The following is an 18,734-nucleotide window of genomic DNA, read 5'->3' on the forward strand; positions in this document are numbered from 1 at the left end:
AACAAAGTGGAGGGCATAAATATTTCAGTCGTGGCATGCTGGATGGCTCATGTCACTTCAAAACATGGTTGAAGGGGATGGGAGCTGCATCACCAAAAAAGAGCTCAGTCAGCACTTGAAAAAAACGACCAATCAGAGGTCACAAAGAAAAGGTTTTATTTCTACTTTGGCCTTTTTTTTTTTTGTCATGCTTAAATGAGCCAACCCTTTCTGTTTTCTTTGTCCTCTCAAAAATGACAAGTGCAATAATATACTGCACACTATATTGCATTAGGTATTAAGTTACTGACATTACAGTAGGCATTTATATAAATATTTTATTCAGCATGTTGTATATGTGTATACAACAAACACAAACTGTATAGTTTAGACAAACTCATTGCATATATTATGTAAAATCTGCGGCACATACCAACAGTTCTTGATAGACATAGCCTACTACATGCAGTTCATCAATGCCGTCCTCTCTCCCCATGCAACAGATGGAGCGTTATGCAAAACAAAAAGGTTACGAAATCAAGCAATAAAAAAGAAAAGTTACAGTTGCAGTGAGATTTATTCAAACCCCATGAAGATTTTAGAAATTCGAATTGAGTTTTGTCAGAGAGGAGGATTCAACTTTTTTTAATGCTTTGAAGGCAAGTCTCACAATTACCAACTCCTTGCAGAAGTGCTGTTTGGGTCATAGAAGCTCAGACTGCGCAATAAAAGTGGAAACATCATCAAGGCCTGTTTGCCGTAATTAAGAGCTTCATTGTGATTCCCCGTTAGCTTCAGCAACAATGCGTACGTCCACGCCGCCCACGAAGGCAAGTTGCAATTCTGGGACATGATTGCAAAGGAGATGAAGAAGTTTTCATAAAAGCAGAGAAAGGGGATTGTTTCATCACACCTGAGGGGTCTTAGATACAAAACTGTTTTTTTTTTTAAGAAACACTTTGAGAGACACCATCGGGGGCATTAGAAAGAGGTTTAAAACATATGGAACAGCCCAACAGGGACCCTAAAAGCAACTGTGTGACTTCCAGCACAACTCAAAAATGTTCCAATAAATATTTATTCGTTATTAAATTATCTCCCAACCACACATCAGTGCAGCTTCTTTTAGGGGTTGAATATTTCTGAGTGCAATTGTAAATTGACTTTTGAAGAATATTTCCTCAATCCAAAAAACAAAACAAAAAAAAGAACAACTTGATTACAAGAAAAACAAAGCAAAACCAGTTGGGATCTGGAAGTAGCAGCACACACAATCCATACACGAGAGAAATGAGAAACAAACAAACATAAAAACAACAGAGATTTTAACAGATGTACATTTACACACCAGTCCTTTACAAAAATAATTTCAGCCTTGAAAGAACCACTTATCCGGACTGCGTGGCCAGAGCATGTAACCAGCCCAGCATGTAGAGTTTGTAGAAGTAGAGGATGACTGGCTGCAACAAGGGCAAAAACATCTGCCCTGCATACAACTTCAGCCATTTGCAGCCTCTGGGTGTGTGTGTGTGTGTGTGTGTGTGCGTGTCAGCACACCGATTTTGAACTGCTTTTTTTTGTCGTTTGTTTCATTTTTTTTTTTTTTTACAAATACATAAGTGTGTCTCAATGACATTTGATGAGCTATAGTAATAATAATAATAATAATCACAAACTGAACATGTATAGCTAAAATAAAAACAGAAAAATATGTTTACCATGACAGTTTTTGTAATATGGTTGCACTTTTAGCAGCACACAGCAGCAACAACAATCTACTTCCTATTATAAATCGTACCTAACAAAACAAAAACGATCAAGAAATCTGTCGAACAAACTCACTAACAGTCGTGATGAAAATGCAAAACAAAGTGCAACATGCCCGTCCAAGCCCCTCTCGGCCCGCCCCGACGTTCATACGAAGTGAAGAACAACGCCCCCCGTCCCGTGCTTCCAGGTAGAAAACACATGCACATGAGTAATTTAGGTTATACGTACTTCCCTCGCAAAAAAAGTGACATCAGTCAAGACCGCTGCGGGTCAAGAGGAGTTGATTCTTCCCAACGAATAACAAATGCTGTCACAGTGAAAGCTTTGATGGATTAAATCTGAGAGCGAGTCAGATTTGAATTTTGTTTTTTTCCCTCTTTTTTTTTTCTTTTTTGTATTTATTAAGATGAAGTTCTTCTTGGGATGAAAAAAAAAAAAAGGACTTTGGTTGTTTCAGAATGAACACATCTGAGTGTCGGTTTCTCGATGGATAATGCTACGCGCCCTACATGTGGATCTATCGGGTGAGTGAGGCACCTTTGGCCCAGTGGGGACTGGGATCTTGTTTTTGCATGCCGGGAATCAAGGTCCAAACAGGCACGTGATAGGCCAAGATGATCATTACTGGACTCTGCATGCTGAGCTAGGAGACAAATCCTTTTTTATAATAATCTTAATAATAATAATAATAATAATAATAATAATAATAATATATCATCTAGTCCTTTAAAAAGTTATGATTTTTAAAAGTAATTTCTCCCCAAGTTTTATACAGACACACAGATGCACTAAAAGCCATCTGGGGTACAACTGCTGCAAAGTGGGAACAGCAGTGACCTTGTCCATGCTTTAGATCGCTGAACCAAATAGGGACGCAGCACGTATAAATAAGACCTATTGGTTGTCAGCCATGTTTGTTTTCTCTGCTTTTAAGTAGATGCCGCCATAACACGGCCGCCGTTTGCTGCAGTTATAGACCATCTGGGTCGAAGCCACAAAGCCTTGCTTCAGTGTCCAAAGAAGTCGGTGAATGAGGAACTGAGGCCTACAAGGCCTAGAGATATTTCCTAGAGCCCACGCTCTGAAATAAGGTTAAAGAAAAATAGACTTCAGGTTTTTTTTTTTTCTTCTTCTTTTCCCTTTTTCCTTCGTTCACTGGAGTAGGCGGACCGAACCGCCGGTGGGACACAGATAGTGATATGTATACACCATTCCTTACAGCGCTCTCCTACCCACCCACACGCACATCTGTTTAGAAATATTTGTGTTTTTGTGTGAGTGAGCGTGTGTGTGTGTCTGTGTGTTTGTGCATGTACAGGGAGCTCCTCGCATTGATTGCAGCCACGGTAATTAGCACTTCATCAACTATGATTACGGGAGCCGTCTGCCAGCCTCCGATGTGTTTCTATGAGCCGCGGAGAAGCTGCACAAACTTTCTTCGACTGCTTTTCTTTTTTTTTCTTTTTTTTAGGTGTACGCATGTCGTAGACAAAACAAAACAAAACCAAAAAGGAAAAAAAAAGTTTATTTGGGCTCTTTCAAGTGCGTACTGGTATGCTTCAAAGTTTGTTGTGTTTCTTAGAAAAAAATCATACAACTCCTCTTGCAAAAAGTTTTCTAGTTTCCCTTTTGACAAAAACTAACTGTATGTTGACCAGCATTAGAAAGAGAAGGAAAGGGGAACGTACTTGTAAAAAATATAGGACAACGGTCCAAATATTTACTCTGTCTATACAGTCTCTATCCCAGAACAAGGCTGGTGAACTGTGATATAGAAAATAGATCTGAAGGTACCCGGCCTCCGCTCTGACAGGGCATTATAGAGAAAGGAGGTCCTTCCGACGAAGCCAGCCAGCATCAAGCGTCAGTGTGAGCCGCGTGTCATTCAGTTCAATTATCGCAATTTCAAAGGGATCTAAAGGCATTACAGGATCAGAGGTCTTCTTCCCTCCTGTGCTGGACAGGCCGAGCCATCGCAGAATCAGTCTGTGCTGACATAGCCAGAGAAAGGAAGTAGGAGGAGGAGGAGGAGGAGCAAGAGAATAAGAGAAGGGAGTCTCGGCTGGATGTTATCCGCAGGAAAAAAAAAAAAAAAAAGAGGGTTTGGAGACTAGCTGGAGAAAAAAATTAAAAAAAAGAACCTCGCCTCTGTTTACATTCCTCCCCTCCCGCACATGCACTCCCACCAGGCACTGGTCAGGTGTGGCTATGTGGCTGGTTTGTCGGGCTTGCTGACAGGTTTGCCTCCGTTCATCACCACCGGCTCGCTTGTGCTTTTACTGGGAGGCACGGCCGCCTTGGGCACCGTCTCTCCGACGTCGTGCAGCGATGGCTCTCTGTACATGGCGACTGGAGGGAGACAAACGGGGAGATAAGACGAAAGCCGTTAGCAGTGATCTGTCCTCTTCCTCTTTATTGAGTTGAGATCTGTTCCTGAATAATATGTTACGTACAAATTAAATACTTTTTTTAAAGAAACATAAAAACTACTCTTAAAAGTGCAATTTCCTGATGTAAGAAATGGTACACTCAATAAAGGTTAAGATTCTATACTTTCATTCTGATTTATTTATTCCTTGACTTTAAATCTAAGTACCAGCTTTTCGACCCAAAAAGAAAAAAAAAGAAAAAAAACAGGCTCCCCTCTCCCATTTTGCAGCTTGCACACCCCAGCTGTATTACCGCATTGACAAGACACTTCACTTTGTTTCCGTGTTTCGAATGACGGGCGGCAATCAGGGCCGGCGGCTGATGAGAGCGACGGTGGCATGTGCAGGACCATCAACATTTCATGCTGCACTCACAGAGCTGTCTCTGCCTCCTATAGCGCATCCCTCCAGCAGCGGTGCAGTGAATCAGCACACAAATACGAATACATGTCGAATGCAGTCGTTTCGTTTACAGCGGGCATACCATCGGTAAGTCTTCTATCAGGTCTTATTGTGTGAGACAGCTGTCTTGGTATATCACAAGGATCACGGATGTTGTCGCGCTCAGCGTTTTCAGTTTTCTATGTTTAGCAAGCAACATATTTGAAACGTGCTCTGCTGCACAGTCAGGTGGACGGCTAGCAAAGCTTGCTGTACTAGTGACCTCTGGGGAAAAAAAAAAAAATCCATTTACCAGAAGGTTGTACAACCAAAAAAATTAAAAAAATTAAAAAAAGCATCGCGATGATAAATATATTCAAGCGTCGCGTTCGAGTTATATTTTAATGGAAAAATTTGAAACCCAAGTAAAATGTCTTGGATGCAGGGCCTTGCACATGCAGTCACACTGCAAACCTTTCACGTTTGTTGCATTATCGATACAAACATCAATGTATATTATAATGATTTCACATACTAGACCAAAACAAAGTTGTGCATTACTGTATTGTGAAATGAAAAAAAATAAATAAATAAATAAAAAACCCGATTCACTGCATTTTTACACATTGAAACCTAAAATGTGCATTTGCATTAAATCCCTTGAGGAATACTTTGAGGAACTACTTTTTACTACAAATACAGCTGCAAGTCTTTATTTTTTTGGATATATCTCTCCTAGTATCGAACACCTGAAGGCTACCACTTCCCCCCACTCTCCTTTGCAGACTGAGCAGAGCAGATGTTTTTGGACATTCATTCTAAAACTCGATTACAAAGAAACAACACTTTTTTCTGTTTCTTTTCAGATTTTTAATTGTAAACAGTTCCAAAACCGTGTATCATCTTCCTCTCCATCTCAGTTCCCTCTACTTTGCGTCGGTCCATCACATAAAACCCTAAAGGAATATTCTAAAAAATCTGCATCTGAGGACGCTACAGTGTGAACTAAAATGCCACGGAGACGTTTGCTGAGCTCACGTACCTTCTAATGGCTTGGGCAGGAAGTGAGCAGCTGGTTTGGTTTTTTTCACTCGGTTCCCCTTCATGGCTTGGCCCTCCTTGTTGAGCCCCAGGAACCATGCTCTCCCTGACTCCTGCTGTCTGTACAGCATGGACGAGTAGATCACGTAGTAGTTCTCGAACACTGACTCTTTGAACTTGCATTCCGCTGTAAATAGTTCCTGCAGAGACGGGCGAAAGAAGCACATTGCAGGTGTCACGGATTTTAAGATCAAAGTTAATCTGAAAGATTTATCCTCACGATTTTTAAACAACAAGCAGAGGAATTGTAATTTACACAGCGTGGGTGGGGTGGGGGTCACCTGGGCAGCGTTTCACTCGTGTATCGTGCTCACGGTGAACAGAAAATGGCCTTGGCATGTGGGATGAAGCTCATGTTCGTTGCCTGACTTGAAAAGGACGAGCTCCGCACAGTGTCCCTCGTTATAATCATCTTCAATGAAACGCTCCCCTCATGTTCTCCTTGGCCTTAACCCTGACATCACATGTAAGAGCCATCGTCTCGCCAATTAGCGCATGCTCCAGGCAGAATGAGTGTATTGTTCGGCGCCGACATCGACGGAGCGAGTAACGAGAAACCCAGTCCACCCAGATGTCAAGCTGATCCCGCTTTGCCATTTCATCTTTCCTCATCTCTTTATTTAAAGGAAAAACGAAAAACCCAGAAACGTCTAAACGTGATCTTTCCTATTGAATATATTTCAACTGACAGCTACTTAATTATGAATACTAAACTTTCTTCGAATCATGACAGAAATAACCCAGTGATTACTCTATCCTTCACACCTCGGCCAGGCAGTGACAAACGATCACCGAGGCACCTCCTCTCTCTCTGCTGTTACCGATCCATCTTTGACAGTATGGCAAAAAGAGAAAAAAAAAAAGCATTTCTGCGCTGTCCACACTGCCAGGCTAAAAATAAAGCCTTTCATTTGGGGGTAAATTAATCAAAGAGCACTCATCACAATGGAGAGGTCCAGCACATCTGTGGGGAGTATTTCATACTGTGCTCAACCACAGAACCACTGGCATATACATCATAAAACTCCTATCCGCTGTGCACTTCTGTAGTTCTAATAGTCAAAGTTAAAAGTTCTTTTTTGCTTTCTTGGTTAATAGGTTTTCTAAAGTAACAGGCAATTAGCAAATTGGAGAATATTTACGAGCACCGTCGTGTGGTTTCTGTGGAGCTAATGCATAGATGGTAATCAGTGAATATTTGTACAAATTTATTTTGAGTCTGTTTTGATTCCAAACAGATAGCAGGAGGTGTCTCCAACATATTGGAGGCGTCTCAATATGATCCCAAGTATTGGCTTAGGGCTCTAAAAATGTAATTTTGAAATTGTCGGTGTCGAGAGTCCTCGAGTCCCAAATTCAACAACAACCTCACAAAGGTGGCCTCGAGTTGTCGGTGGCCTCTTTGTGATTTTACGTCAGGAAAAAGCCCAGCAAACCATTTGACTGACTATTCTTAGAACAATCTCAACTTATTTTTTTATGTGCTCTGCTTTGAAAATGGTATTAGTGTTTCTATAACACTAATACCATAGAAAAACTGCATGGATTGCAACAGTTTCCCCGTCTGTCTGCAACAGCTGACCAGCTTGCTTTAATACGGCAGCTGTCAGTGTGGGAGAAATGCAGCCGAAACTCTAGCGATTGCATTTTATGACATTCAAAGCAAAGTTCTTTGGGTCTGGATGTGCTTCTGTTGTGAAAACTGTGTGTAAAATGAGGTCATTGAGATGAAATTCACAGCGTCCTGCTCCGCTACGACCAGGCTCCTTAGTTTTCAATAACTGTGGCGTAACAAAAAAGTAACATACCTCGTCTTGGAAAGGCTTCGTACGTAGAGCATAACCAGGTGTGTTACTTTTACGATTCCATTATGTCACTGTCTCATTTAAGTTTATTTCTTTTTCATCTGGGACATTCTGTGAATTAAATTTCAATTCTCCATACGTGAACCCAACCGATAACATGCGTTTAGCTAAATTGTTCGAATACAAAATGATGGCTTCAATTTCACTTCAGAGTGCGAGATAGTCGTGCTTTTACTGGGTCGATGCTGCAATGTGAGTCAATGTTGTTTTTCATGATCACCTAAAACTGACTCTTGCGCAATAGGTGCAAGTCCATTTGACTAACTTTATTGAAATATTAGTGTGATAGGACATTATTGGACAAAAAGCCTAAATGTCAGATCAGTATTCAAGGCAAATATATATTTATTTGGAACATCCCTATTAAATGTGAAGACAGTTTCAAATAAAAATGTAAAAATGAATGGGTACTAGATTGTCTCGTCTATGTTTGCTGTTCTAGGCTGTTCTGATTGGTTAGCTGCACTGACACAAGTCACCTGTCAACTTTGTTGTTGGCATTTTCAGAGAGTTAAGCAATATTTGTGGCCAAATCCTTAGGATGTTTAACACAAGTTTACTTCTAACTTCAAATTTTTAGTCCACTGAAAGGCAAAATTGAAAAAAATTGACTAAACTATCGATAGAGAAGGATTTGACAATGAAAGAAGTGTCGTAGTGAGTATCTATTCGAAGTGCAAAGTTTCTCCAAAACTGACAGTATGTCCGTTTCCTGGTTACAAGTTAAGTTGAATAACTTAACTTGTAACCAGGAAACGATAAGTTTTGCAGCAAGACCACAGAAACAAACATACACGATACGAGACTGTATCTATAGAAGACATAGCCCTTGTACTGGTATGGTAGAAAATAAAAATAAATAAATAAATAAGATACACTTTGTCTTTAAAAATATCAAACTGCGGCACATTTTGCTGTTTACGACCAGTTTTGAACTCAGGACACACACTCTCTCATGATTATCATCTAATTACTCCTGTCAGAGCTTCTTCTCCAGACAGCATTTGGCTGACAAGAGGAGCTGAGCAAGAAGAAGCAAAGAGACGTCTCGGGTGACATTAATGAACCCAGGGAGCACCCAGCTGTATTTTGAGTGTCCTCTGTATCCTTGGTCGAGGACTTGTGGGCATCTCTGAGTGGAGGGCTCGAATGCATAATGCGGCGCGACAGCAACAGCTGACATGTCGGAAAGCTCCAGAGGAGGAGCGTGTTCAGTTCCAGCTGAAAACAGTCAAAGCAGCTACAACAGGGACTGAAGGGTCAGAGCGGTGATTTGTTGCATGTGGGGTGATAAACGTCCAGACTTTGCTCCGTCTGCTGAGAGATTCTATTGCACAAGAGATGTACGATCCCACTGTTCTAGTTCTAAACGGTGGGATCAGAAACAGGACTGAAAGCAGACAAAACAATAGATTTATGGTCGCTTTGATGGCTGAAGTATTAAAAACTGAGCCTTATATGACTTCAAGGTGAGGGTGTCTCAGCTGCAAATATTAAATAATAGCTTAAAACAGCTTTTTTTCTGTGCATGCTTTGAAAATATGAGAAGTGTTCAAGTAAGCAGGTGAGGGACTGATATTTATTTACAGAATTGACCTTGACTTGTAAAATTACACACATCCCAAGAGTATTTTCAAATTGTATCACATTATGTCTAAAACCTTAAATGTATTCTATTAGGAGTCTGTGCAATAGGCTGTCACAAAATTTTAAAGTGTTAGGAAATTGAAGCATGACTTTCAAAAATGCTCTATAATCGTTAAAAAAATCTGACAAGTGTAGCATGAATTTGTATTTAGCCACTTTGATGGGAGTAAAGATGACAACCGGAAGATGGAGGACCATCCAGAGAGGGAAAGTTGAAGACAGGCGCAGACCTTTACCTTACTGCAGGACAGCAACCCTAATCATACAGCCACAGCTCCAGTGGAATGGTTTTCATAAATAATATTTATGAGTTTGAGTGGCCCAGTAAAAGGTTAGACCTAAAGCCAAAGGACAAACCTGTCTCCCTGTGCACAATCTATTTCACAAACAAGAACAGGCCAAGATTTGCGTCTCTAGACTAATAAACCCGGTAGAGACGCATCCCAGAAGACTTGCAGATAAATGTGGTTCTACAAAAATTGGAGTCGGGGGCGGGGGGCTGAATGCAAACTGTGTGGCACACTTTCTAGCTTTCATTTGTTCAACATTCAACAAAACCACATCCGCAAGACATTATAAATCATTTATTACAGAGGATGTGTTTATTTTTAAAACAATGCGCTGCTTGAGCTTTAGCCAGCTATCATAAGCAAAAGGACATTTCCCCGAACCAAATAAAATCTGGTCTAAAATGATGGCTAAACATGCCCTGTTCATGCATTAACAAACCACAAACCACAAAACAAAGCAATAAAATGACTCCCCCCCCCCACTTGTGGTTTCGAGAGTTACTTTAAATTGTTAATCACTGACATTTTTCCCTGATAAGGTGAGCCGAAACCCCATCTAGGTTCCTGTAATAGCCCACATCGTTCAGACGGCAGCCAGGTTTGGCACGGCGGTGATTACTTATGTAACACATACAAAACAGCCCTGAGTAGAAGTAATCATACAAGCTGGTGCCAAGGCCGTAATTGTTGCTAATCAAATGCCTTCACATAAGCACAAGTTGCTTTTTTTTTCTTCTTCTTCTTCTTCTTCTCCTTTGTTTATGGAGGCTGAACATGCGGAGGTGGTTTGCTTGTGGAACGAGAAGGCCACTGTAATCAGCTTCATTTGTAGCTCAGAGCGGCGAAGGCAGCCGATGTCAGATGCATTGTTTACTGCTGATGTTTTAAGTGTGTCAGTGGCGCGTTGAAGGCTTTTATCGCGCTCATCGTGTTGCCACAAACACATTTCCTTTTCCTCCCGACATTTTTCCCCTCATTTCATCACATTAGCACCCAGAACTCAAGGATACCTAGGCACTGCAGACAAGAGACTCTTTTTTTTTTTTTAGCAAATTATCATGAAGAACTTGTTTGAGCTGCAGCCATAAAGGCGGCCAACCCATCTGAAGACAAAGTAAACACATTTGTTACATTTTGCTGCTGTTTGTCAAAAAGGTAGGAAAGGTTTTGTCAACAACAGTGGCGTGGAAAAGTGAACCCAAACCTCTTCAACACCTGGGACACGATAATACGTAAAAACATGTATTTTCATGCAAAACTAGAAAAGGTGCATGTTTGATGCAAAACAAGGGCTCGTCGTGTTGTATTTAATTTATCTTGTGTAGGAGTTGGAAGTAGCACATTTATGAAATATGACATAGTCTTTCTCTTTTATGTGTAACAGGTAGAAACCTGAAATGTGAATCTCTTGCTGATTGCATGTTTTTACGTGATGGTTGGCGTTAGAATGTAGATTTGGACGAATACTTTACCCAAAATGTCTAATTTTAATGAATGCAACTTGAAACATTTTGAGCAGTGTCATGAACTACACCTAGAAAACCCATATGCTTTTCTAATGCAAAGAGATTCACTTACAATTTTCAACAGCATTACACTGTTTCTGTCTTTCCCTGTGATAACAAAGAAGGGCTACAAAGTACTGCTATTTTCAAATCTTCACTACGTTTTCACACAAAAAATGATAATTCCTGGAAAACACACAGCAGTTTTTGAAATGACATTTTGTGCCTATTTAATGTCTTTTTAGCTTTAATTCGACTGTTTGATAAAAAAAAAAATGTCACAAGCTCTTGGACTTTGAAGGACCTAAAAAAACGAAACAAAGCTTCACTCGCCTTATGTTCACAACTGTCTCCCGTCTGATTCTGGCCAACATCTAGTGCTTTGGGAAAATATGGGTGACATTGAAGGAAAACAAAGTGAAGGAGACTCAGACACAGCATACACTTTCACACCAGTGGAAAATCGAATCATTTCTGAGGCACCAAATGGCTGATTTTCTACCCGCTCAATCTCCCCCGCCTGGCGCTCCACCTCAGTGGCTCCTTAGCATGTGATTGGCCATGCTCTGAATGGAAGGGCCATAATTGACCTTGGCCACAGTCAGCGTGAGAGGCCAAAACTGCTCAGCCCTTCATAATCAGCACAGCAAAAAGACAGAGACGACAATAAAGAGCAGCCACAGCAAACCACAAGGACTTGCTTTTTTATATATATATTATTTCATCTTTTTTATTTTTTTAAACACAAATTGGGGCAGATCGACTAGGGGAAAGAGCTCTTTGGAAAAAAAAAAAAAAATAACATGAATAAAAAGCTGGAAGAAAAACAGAGCCAGAAACAATTGAAAATGATCTATGATTAAAAAAAAAGAAAGTGTGCTTTTGCAAACACTCATTAAGAGGTTCAAACTGCAAGAAATGTTAAGGCATACAAAACTGTAAATGAAAATTAGAAAAGATTAAAATGGAGATGAGTGGAGGCTCACATGAGGAGAGGAGGTGTAACAGTATGCAAAGAGACTGCTCATATTCCCACTGAGGGAACCAAGAAATTGTTTATTAATGCTGCAAGCATGAAACCTATTAATCCATAGAAAATAAAAAAAAAGGTCAACCTGCAGAGAGAGCTGGGCGACATCGACGATGCTACCCAGCTCTCATATGTATGAAAGTCACGTAGACAGAGTGTGCAGACAATGGGAGGCTCAGCAGATCTCTCTGATTCTGCAACTCCGAGAAGGAGGAAGGGTCGTCGAATAAGGGAATTTTTGAACAAGGCCTAAAGCAGTGTTTCTCAACCCTGGTCCTCAGCGCCCCCCTGCTCTGCATGTTTTAGATGTGCCTCTATTCCAGAACAGCTGATTCAAATGATTGCATGACCATCAAGTGCTGCAGAAGCCTGTTAATCACCCAGAGATACAATTCAGGTGTGTGGCAGAAGGGAAACACCTAAAACATGCAGGACAGGGGGGCGGTGAGGACCAGGGTTGAGAAACACTGGCCTAAAGCAAGGCTTTCTGTTTTGGATAATGACTGACCTAAATCCACGCGGAATGGTTAGAAACAGACGTTAATTTAAAAATAGGAAAAAAAATAACACATATGCTCCTGTATGTTTGGTTGTAAGGCAAGGAATTGTAGGGGATTCACACAACATGGTCACCTTAAATAATGATACCTTTGTGTATTTTAAGCAGAATTGAATAAAACATAAGTGATTTTTTTTTTTAAAAAGGGAAGCAAAAAGTACTCCAATTATTTCTTAAAACTGAGTAATATAAAGTATTGACTGTTCTTAAGAAATAAATATGAGTAAGTAACGTACTAATAGTACGATGGTTCGCAATAAAAAGGTCAACAGAACCTGACAAGATTTTAGCAATTTCTTTGGTCCTCATTGGTCCTGTTTTGTTTTTGCAGACAAAATAAAACTCAAACCAGCTTTGACTAGTTCAAACCCAGGAAAACTTTCTGATTATTCATCAAGTTTGATTCCTATGAAAAGGAGCTTTAGTCTTTTGATGAACTTTCCCTCAATGCATCTGGTAGTCTACAGGTATATATATATTTTTTTTGTTTTGCAGCAAGTAGATATTGAATGTTTTATAGTATTCAGCAAAGGGCCAGATTTTCTATGATGATAAATATTAATCTAAGAGATGAGTGTTCTTCATTATGAGTGCAATTGTTAACTCAATAGAAAGGCACATGTGCTATTAGTGCTGATTAGCTAACTTTATTAGTGTCACTGAACAACAAAAAAGACCAAAAACCTTATTTAGAATACTTTATGCTTTTTTTTTTCTTTTTTTTTTACACATGAACAAAAAACTGTAGCAGTTTTGAAGTATACAAGCGCTAGAAGCACTTACTCTTTCAGTCAAGTTTGCCCAAAGGCAAAGAGCCATTAACACTGAACCAGTACAGCTCCCCTGGCTCATAACAAACCCATCACTCACCCTCGAATTCCCGACCCTTTTCTCAAGAAGAGCTTTAAAAAAAAAAAAAAAAGATGATCCTGTAACGTCTGACGACCAATAAATGTTGAGGTTTATGTTGGCGTGAAGCGCCCTGCAGGTTGAATTGAAACAATTCGATGCCATTAAAGAAAATAGATGGCAAAGAATTATCCATTTTCCAAATGGTCGTTCCAGGGAAACAATAAGCTGATATCAAAGGGAAGATACAAATGACATATGATATACAGCGCAGTGCAAATACACATCTGCTCTCTGAAAAGCTTTGGCATAAATCACTGCACAACGTTGCACATGCCAGAAAAAGTAAGGCAGCACTGAAGGAAAACATTCCGGCAAGCAAAAACAGTGTCACTACCCACTCCTGCGTGAGCAAAGTGTCAAGTGTGTGTGTTTTGTCCACTTTGCGAGTGTTGATCTATAAACTGGTGGCAGATTGGTGTCAAGACTGATAGATGTTTTTGGTTAGATTGGCTGGTCATCTTTTGTCAAATAAGCCACTAAGTCGATAGTGCAACAAGCTCCTACGGATGTTTAAGACAGGCAGCACGAACGCCCACACAGTCTGGGCAACACTCTTGCCAATCTAAGCACACACACAAAAAAAAAGGCAGAAAGAGAGAGAGAGAGAGAGAGGGAGAGAGAGAGAGAGAGAGAATGACTGTCCACAGAAAACTTACAGAGCTGTGAAAAAGTACTCGCTCCCTCATGGAGTTTTTCTCACCAAACAGATGTTATTATTAGACAGAGATAACCTAACTAAGTACAAAAGGCAACACTCAACTGATTATTTCATTTAATAGGAGAAAACGGGTATCCCAAAACATGCGGAAAAAATGATTGCCTCCTAAGGATGGGTCGCTTCGTCTTTAGCGTTGATAATTGCCGCAAGGTTTGGTAAAACCTGGTGCTTCATACGTCACCGTAGCGGTATTCAGGTCCACTCCTCTTTGCAGAATTATTCTAATTCAGCCACGTTAGAATACTCATAACTATGTACAGACTTATTAAGGCGACATTAAGGCATCTCAATTTGAGATCTATTAAAACATCAGTCTTTATGGTAATAATAACAATGAAATTGTATGCCACCAGATCACCTTCAAAATAACATCTAATTTTGACATAGACAATCCCCAATGCAAGTTAGTGCAATACTCTAACTGTAACCGATGGCAAACTATACATCCACGTATAGAAGAATGTGTCTTTATTATTTCATGATTATTTCCTGTGAGTTTGAAACTCCATACATCTGAAGCGTTAACCGATATGTAGCTCTAAGGTCTCTGTAGTAACTGTACAATGTGACATATATAGCAATGTCACTGGATTACAAATGGGCTATGAATTCAAAGATAATTCAGCATCTTGTGACAGGATCATGCTGCTCTATTGAGCTATGAAATCATTTATCTTGATGTCGTCAGAGCTTTATCATAGCCAACCAATCGTTCTGTCCAGGAGCTGAAATATACTAAAAGCAAAAAAAAAAAAAAAAGAAAAACCCAAAAACTGTCATTACAACCTCAAAAATAAATCCCTTATTTTGCTCAGGGATAAAAGCTTCTATTTTCATAGGAGCAGAGGCAGAGGAAAGAAAAAACGGGTGCAATTTTGTCTGGCACACCTGCATTGTTTGCTCTTTCATCTTTCGTGACACCTTTGCACCGAGTGGGTGGAAAGGCACAGTGGAGGTTATGTGCACACAGCTGAAATGCAACAGAGCAAATACGGTTCTGGGTTTGGTGCAAAATTGGGCGGAAGCGCCGCCTCTTATCACGAGTGCAGGGAGCGTTTAGATTTTACATGGTTTAACCGATGCTAAGTGTGGAGCCTGCGCGATTCAGGAGGGGCCAATAGGATTCACGGGGGTCTTGGAACATGGCGGGGATTCATCTACGGCGTCACCAAAAGAAATGTAACACCGTATTTATAAATATCATGGCATCTTATGCTGGAGCATATAATTGTTTTTGTTTTTTCACCTTTTTTTTTTATCTGTTACTTTGTCATTTTTTTCTTGCACAGGTTGTTTTGTTCAAAGGTCAGATTCACCAGGAAGGACAAATCTTTAACTAGTTTTTCTTTTTTTTTGTTCCACTTAGCTGTCCCTTTACATTTGGCATGTTGGTGAAGTGGCATGACGGTCGTATTACCGTTTGTGTGAAACATACATGCAGGGTTTCCCCCAGTGTATCACAAGCCTGGCAGGTCACTGGGCTTTACTCCACCAACGTAGCTTGTTTCTTTTAAATATCGTTTTTTTTTATACACCACTAACAGTGAAAGCAAAGACAGCTTAAGCCAGGTTTACGACTGACGCACTGAACTGGGTGCGAGGGTGCAAGGACCAATTGCACCATCCCGGCCCGTTGAACACATGGAAAGAATAATTTACTGCCATCTACAGCATGTTTGTTCTTGGAAACGTTTGGGCGAATAAAGTCACATCCTAGTGTGCAAAGGGGAAGAGGTTCATTTGTGTCTGCAATTGTGAATACATGTCATAACTCACTGATGTATTTTTCTCTAATGGCAGGTATACAAACTGAAGTCCAGTGAGGAGAGAGGTTTGTTTCCTGCTCAGCATTGCTACCAGCTTTGTGCCACCTGCTGAAGTCTCTAAAGATGACCTGGCAAATAAACTTAAGGAGGTCGTCGCAACAGACTCTGAGAAAAGAACAAACATCATTTGGCTCAAAGTTGCCGTCGGTTGTGTCTCGGGCCTCAAGAGTCTGAGCTGACTGCAGAGGACTGAGGTGTGGCACTAGATTATTGGCTTGCACAGCATGAATTTCCTGCAACATCTGTTCCGTCCAAGAAAGGACAGCCCTCGCGCTTACCCCAGAGTCTTCCTCTGACTACATGCGGGACGGTCCTTCACCACGGTGGTCCGAACACAAAGGAACACACAGTGAGACACCCAGCAAGGCCTGCAAGTACTTGACAATCCCTGTCATAACTGTACCAGGCGAAAAGGTTATTTGAACTTTCTGGGCTTGTTGTTCAGAAGAAGAAGAAAGGTCTGTCTATAGAAAATGTCAAAAAGGCTCGTCTGTTTGAACAGTTGGTGGTTCAGTGTCAAAAAAAACAAAAAGGAAGCCTAAAACAAAAAACACAGAAGTAATGGACACAACCTATAGCTCTTGTGTTGTGTTTCTGCCATGTGGTGTCAAGTTCATGTAAGAGAAAGGAGAAGAGAAATAATTTAGGATTACACAACATGTGTTGAACACAACAGGACAGTAAACCCAAGTGCTCCGTCTGTTACACTGGAAAGATAAGTTATAAGAAAGCAGAAGTTTTTCAGGCCGCACTTAGAGAGTTGGTTCTGTGTTGAACTGCTTGGTTTCCTTTTTTTTTTGTATTTTGTTTCTTGAGTTTCTCCATTTTGATATCAAACACAGGAGTTGATTTTTAGTGAACCATAATTACTGGGATTAATATTAAAATATACATTTGAAATATGTTGAACTCGCAGCAACATTTTCATTTTTGTGAAGAACATTGTGGGCAGTAATAGTTATTTAAATAATAATATCAATAATTAAACATAGTTATGTAAAGAAAATATCTGTGCCCTTACATGCTCATTGGAAATACAAAAAAAGGCAATATTTTTAGAAGAGTCTGTGTCACAACACGACACAGAAATCCATCACATACTAATGAATGCATATTACTAATGCTAATACCAAGGGGCAATTTTGAGAGAAAAAATAAGACGGCATTAATTTAAAATGTGGAAGGAAACTAAATATAGCGCCTAAGTATAAGTCACACATTCACATGCAGAATGTTATGAGCAGAGCCGTTCTGCAGTGAGGCTACAGTACTGAAAACCTTTACACTTTGAAACCTTTATATAAAAAAATATATGCTTTCCTTTCAAAAACACACAAAATTAAAAAACTGATATTCTACATGTTAGGACCAAGATTTAATCAGACCTAACTACAACAAACAAACTAAATGCTTAATCACTACAGAGACACTGTAATTCGTGCATAATAAAGGATGTAAATGTAGATGTAAAAACAGCACTGTTACGTAATAACCTGCAATAGCTTGATCATAAAAAACTGGATTTTTTGAGCTTTCTTTTTTAAGCCTTCTGCTTTCATGCGTAGTAAAACTGAGCTTTTTGGCAGCGGAGAGCCCTCTTTTGGCTTTGATATTTTTAAAAGTTTCACTGCAGAGGGACCATTCCCCAACATAAATCTCTCCTGAAGCCTCTCTGACAAGCTGCCAGGGCCCTCATCCTGTGCATCTGCGGATGACAGCCGAGGATTCCCCAACACACTGTGTCTCTTGTTGAAAGGCTAAGTGAGTCAAGCAGTCAGCCAGAAAGAAACCACGAAACCAACTGGCCTGCCCATCAGGAGTTCAGCAAGAAGCCAAATCCTGTCAATCAATACCTTCGAGAGCTTCATTCTGAAATGCCACAGCACTGACTTGAAGCAGTTCTGAATAAAAGATGCAGAGAGACAGTGGAGTGATGGAGGTGCCGGGGTATTGCTCTAATTGACACACCGGTTATCTATTGAGCTCCTGCTCCGATGCATTTTTTTTTATTTATTTTTTTTTTACTGATGATTTATATGTTAATATAAAAAAAAATGTTTAGATGTATTAATGCTTAAAAATCATTACATTTCGATATCTGTCATATTCTCCTTTCCAAACTAAGAGTAGACACCAAAAAGTATCTAATGTTTTGGTTTAGCTTTCTATACAGTTGCTAGTTGTAGCTTGTTGTAGCATGGGAAACAGGTTGTACTCCAGCATAAACGAGCATAAATAGACTTATAGCTGGTGTTTAATTTACAATGAGAAACAAAATACATACTGGGAGTAATTTTCCCTTTTTCCCCCTTCAAATAGCTTATTAATTACTTTGAGTTTGTTGCACCACATTTTGCTCTTAGCAAGCTTGCTGCATTGACTTTGGCATGCAAGCACAATATGGTGCAGTAAGCAGTGAAAAGAACAGACCGTTGGACTTGCGAAGCTCGACTCGTGAGAATTGTTTGACCTTTTGTGCAAACAAACTCGATCATGATTCTTGTTGTTTCATTGACACACACAGTTAGAGGCAGGTTTAGCTGTGTTTTAAGGGAATGAATTTTCATGATTTAAAGCCGTCCTCTAACAATTCTCACTGTATTGATTTTTTTTTCTTTCATTTCATAGATGGAAACTGCAAAAGGAAAAGAGGGGTGAAGGGGGGTAAAGCGAGAGCCGCGGCTGTTACACGTTCAAGCAAGTTGATCACCGAGGGGCTTTT

General features: G+C 40.1%; 1 protein-coding gene and 1 long non-coding RNA gene across 3 annotated transcripts in view; both read right to left on the reverse strand.

Moving 5' to 3' along the window:
* Positions 1-172: 172 nt before the first annotated feature.
* fgf14 (fibroblast growth factor 14) overlaps positions 173-18,734 on the reverse strand; it is a 109,756-nt gene continuing 91,194 nt past the window's right edge. For both annotated transcript variants that reach the window (XM_007547183.2, XM_007547184.2), the window contains exons 4-5: positions 5,602-5,800; positions 173-4,098 (exon numbers count right to left, since the gene is read on the reverse strand). In XM_007547183.2, coding sequence (XP_007547245.1) covers positions 3,956-4,098; positions 5,602-5,800 — 342 coding nt within the window. In that variant the 3' untranslated portion in view covers positions 173-3,955. The remainder of the gene's footprint in view (positions 4,099-5,601; positions 5,801-18,734) is intronic.
* Positions 10,511-11,169, reverse strand: LOC107835705 (uncharacterized). The gene is made up of 2 exons (XR_001661514.1): positions 10,703-11,169; positions 10,511-10,666 (listed from the first exon to the last, which is right to left on the reverse strand). It is a non-coding gene; the product is annotated as an uncharacterized LOC107835705 (long non-coding RNA).

The sequence above is a fragment of the Poecilia formosa genome, unplaced genomic scaffold (genome assembly GCF_000485575.1).
Source record: "Poecilia formosa unplaced genomic scaffold, Poecilia_formosa-5.1.2 Scaffold19, whole genome shotgun sequence".
Classification (NCBI taxonomy): Eukaryota; Metazoa; Chordata; class Actinopteri; order Cyprinodontiformes; family Poeciliidae; genus Poecilia; species Poecilia formosa.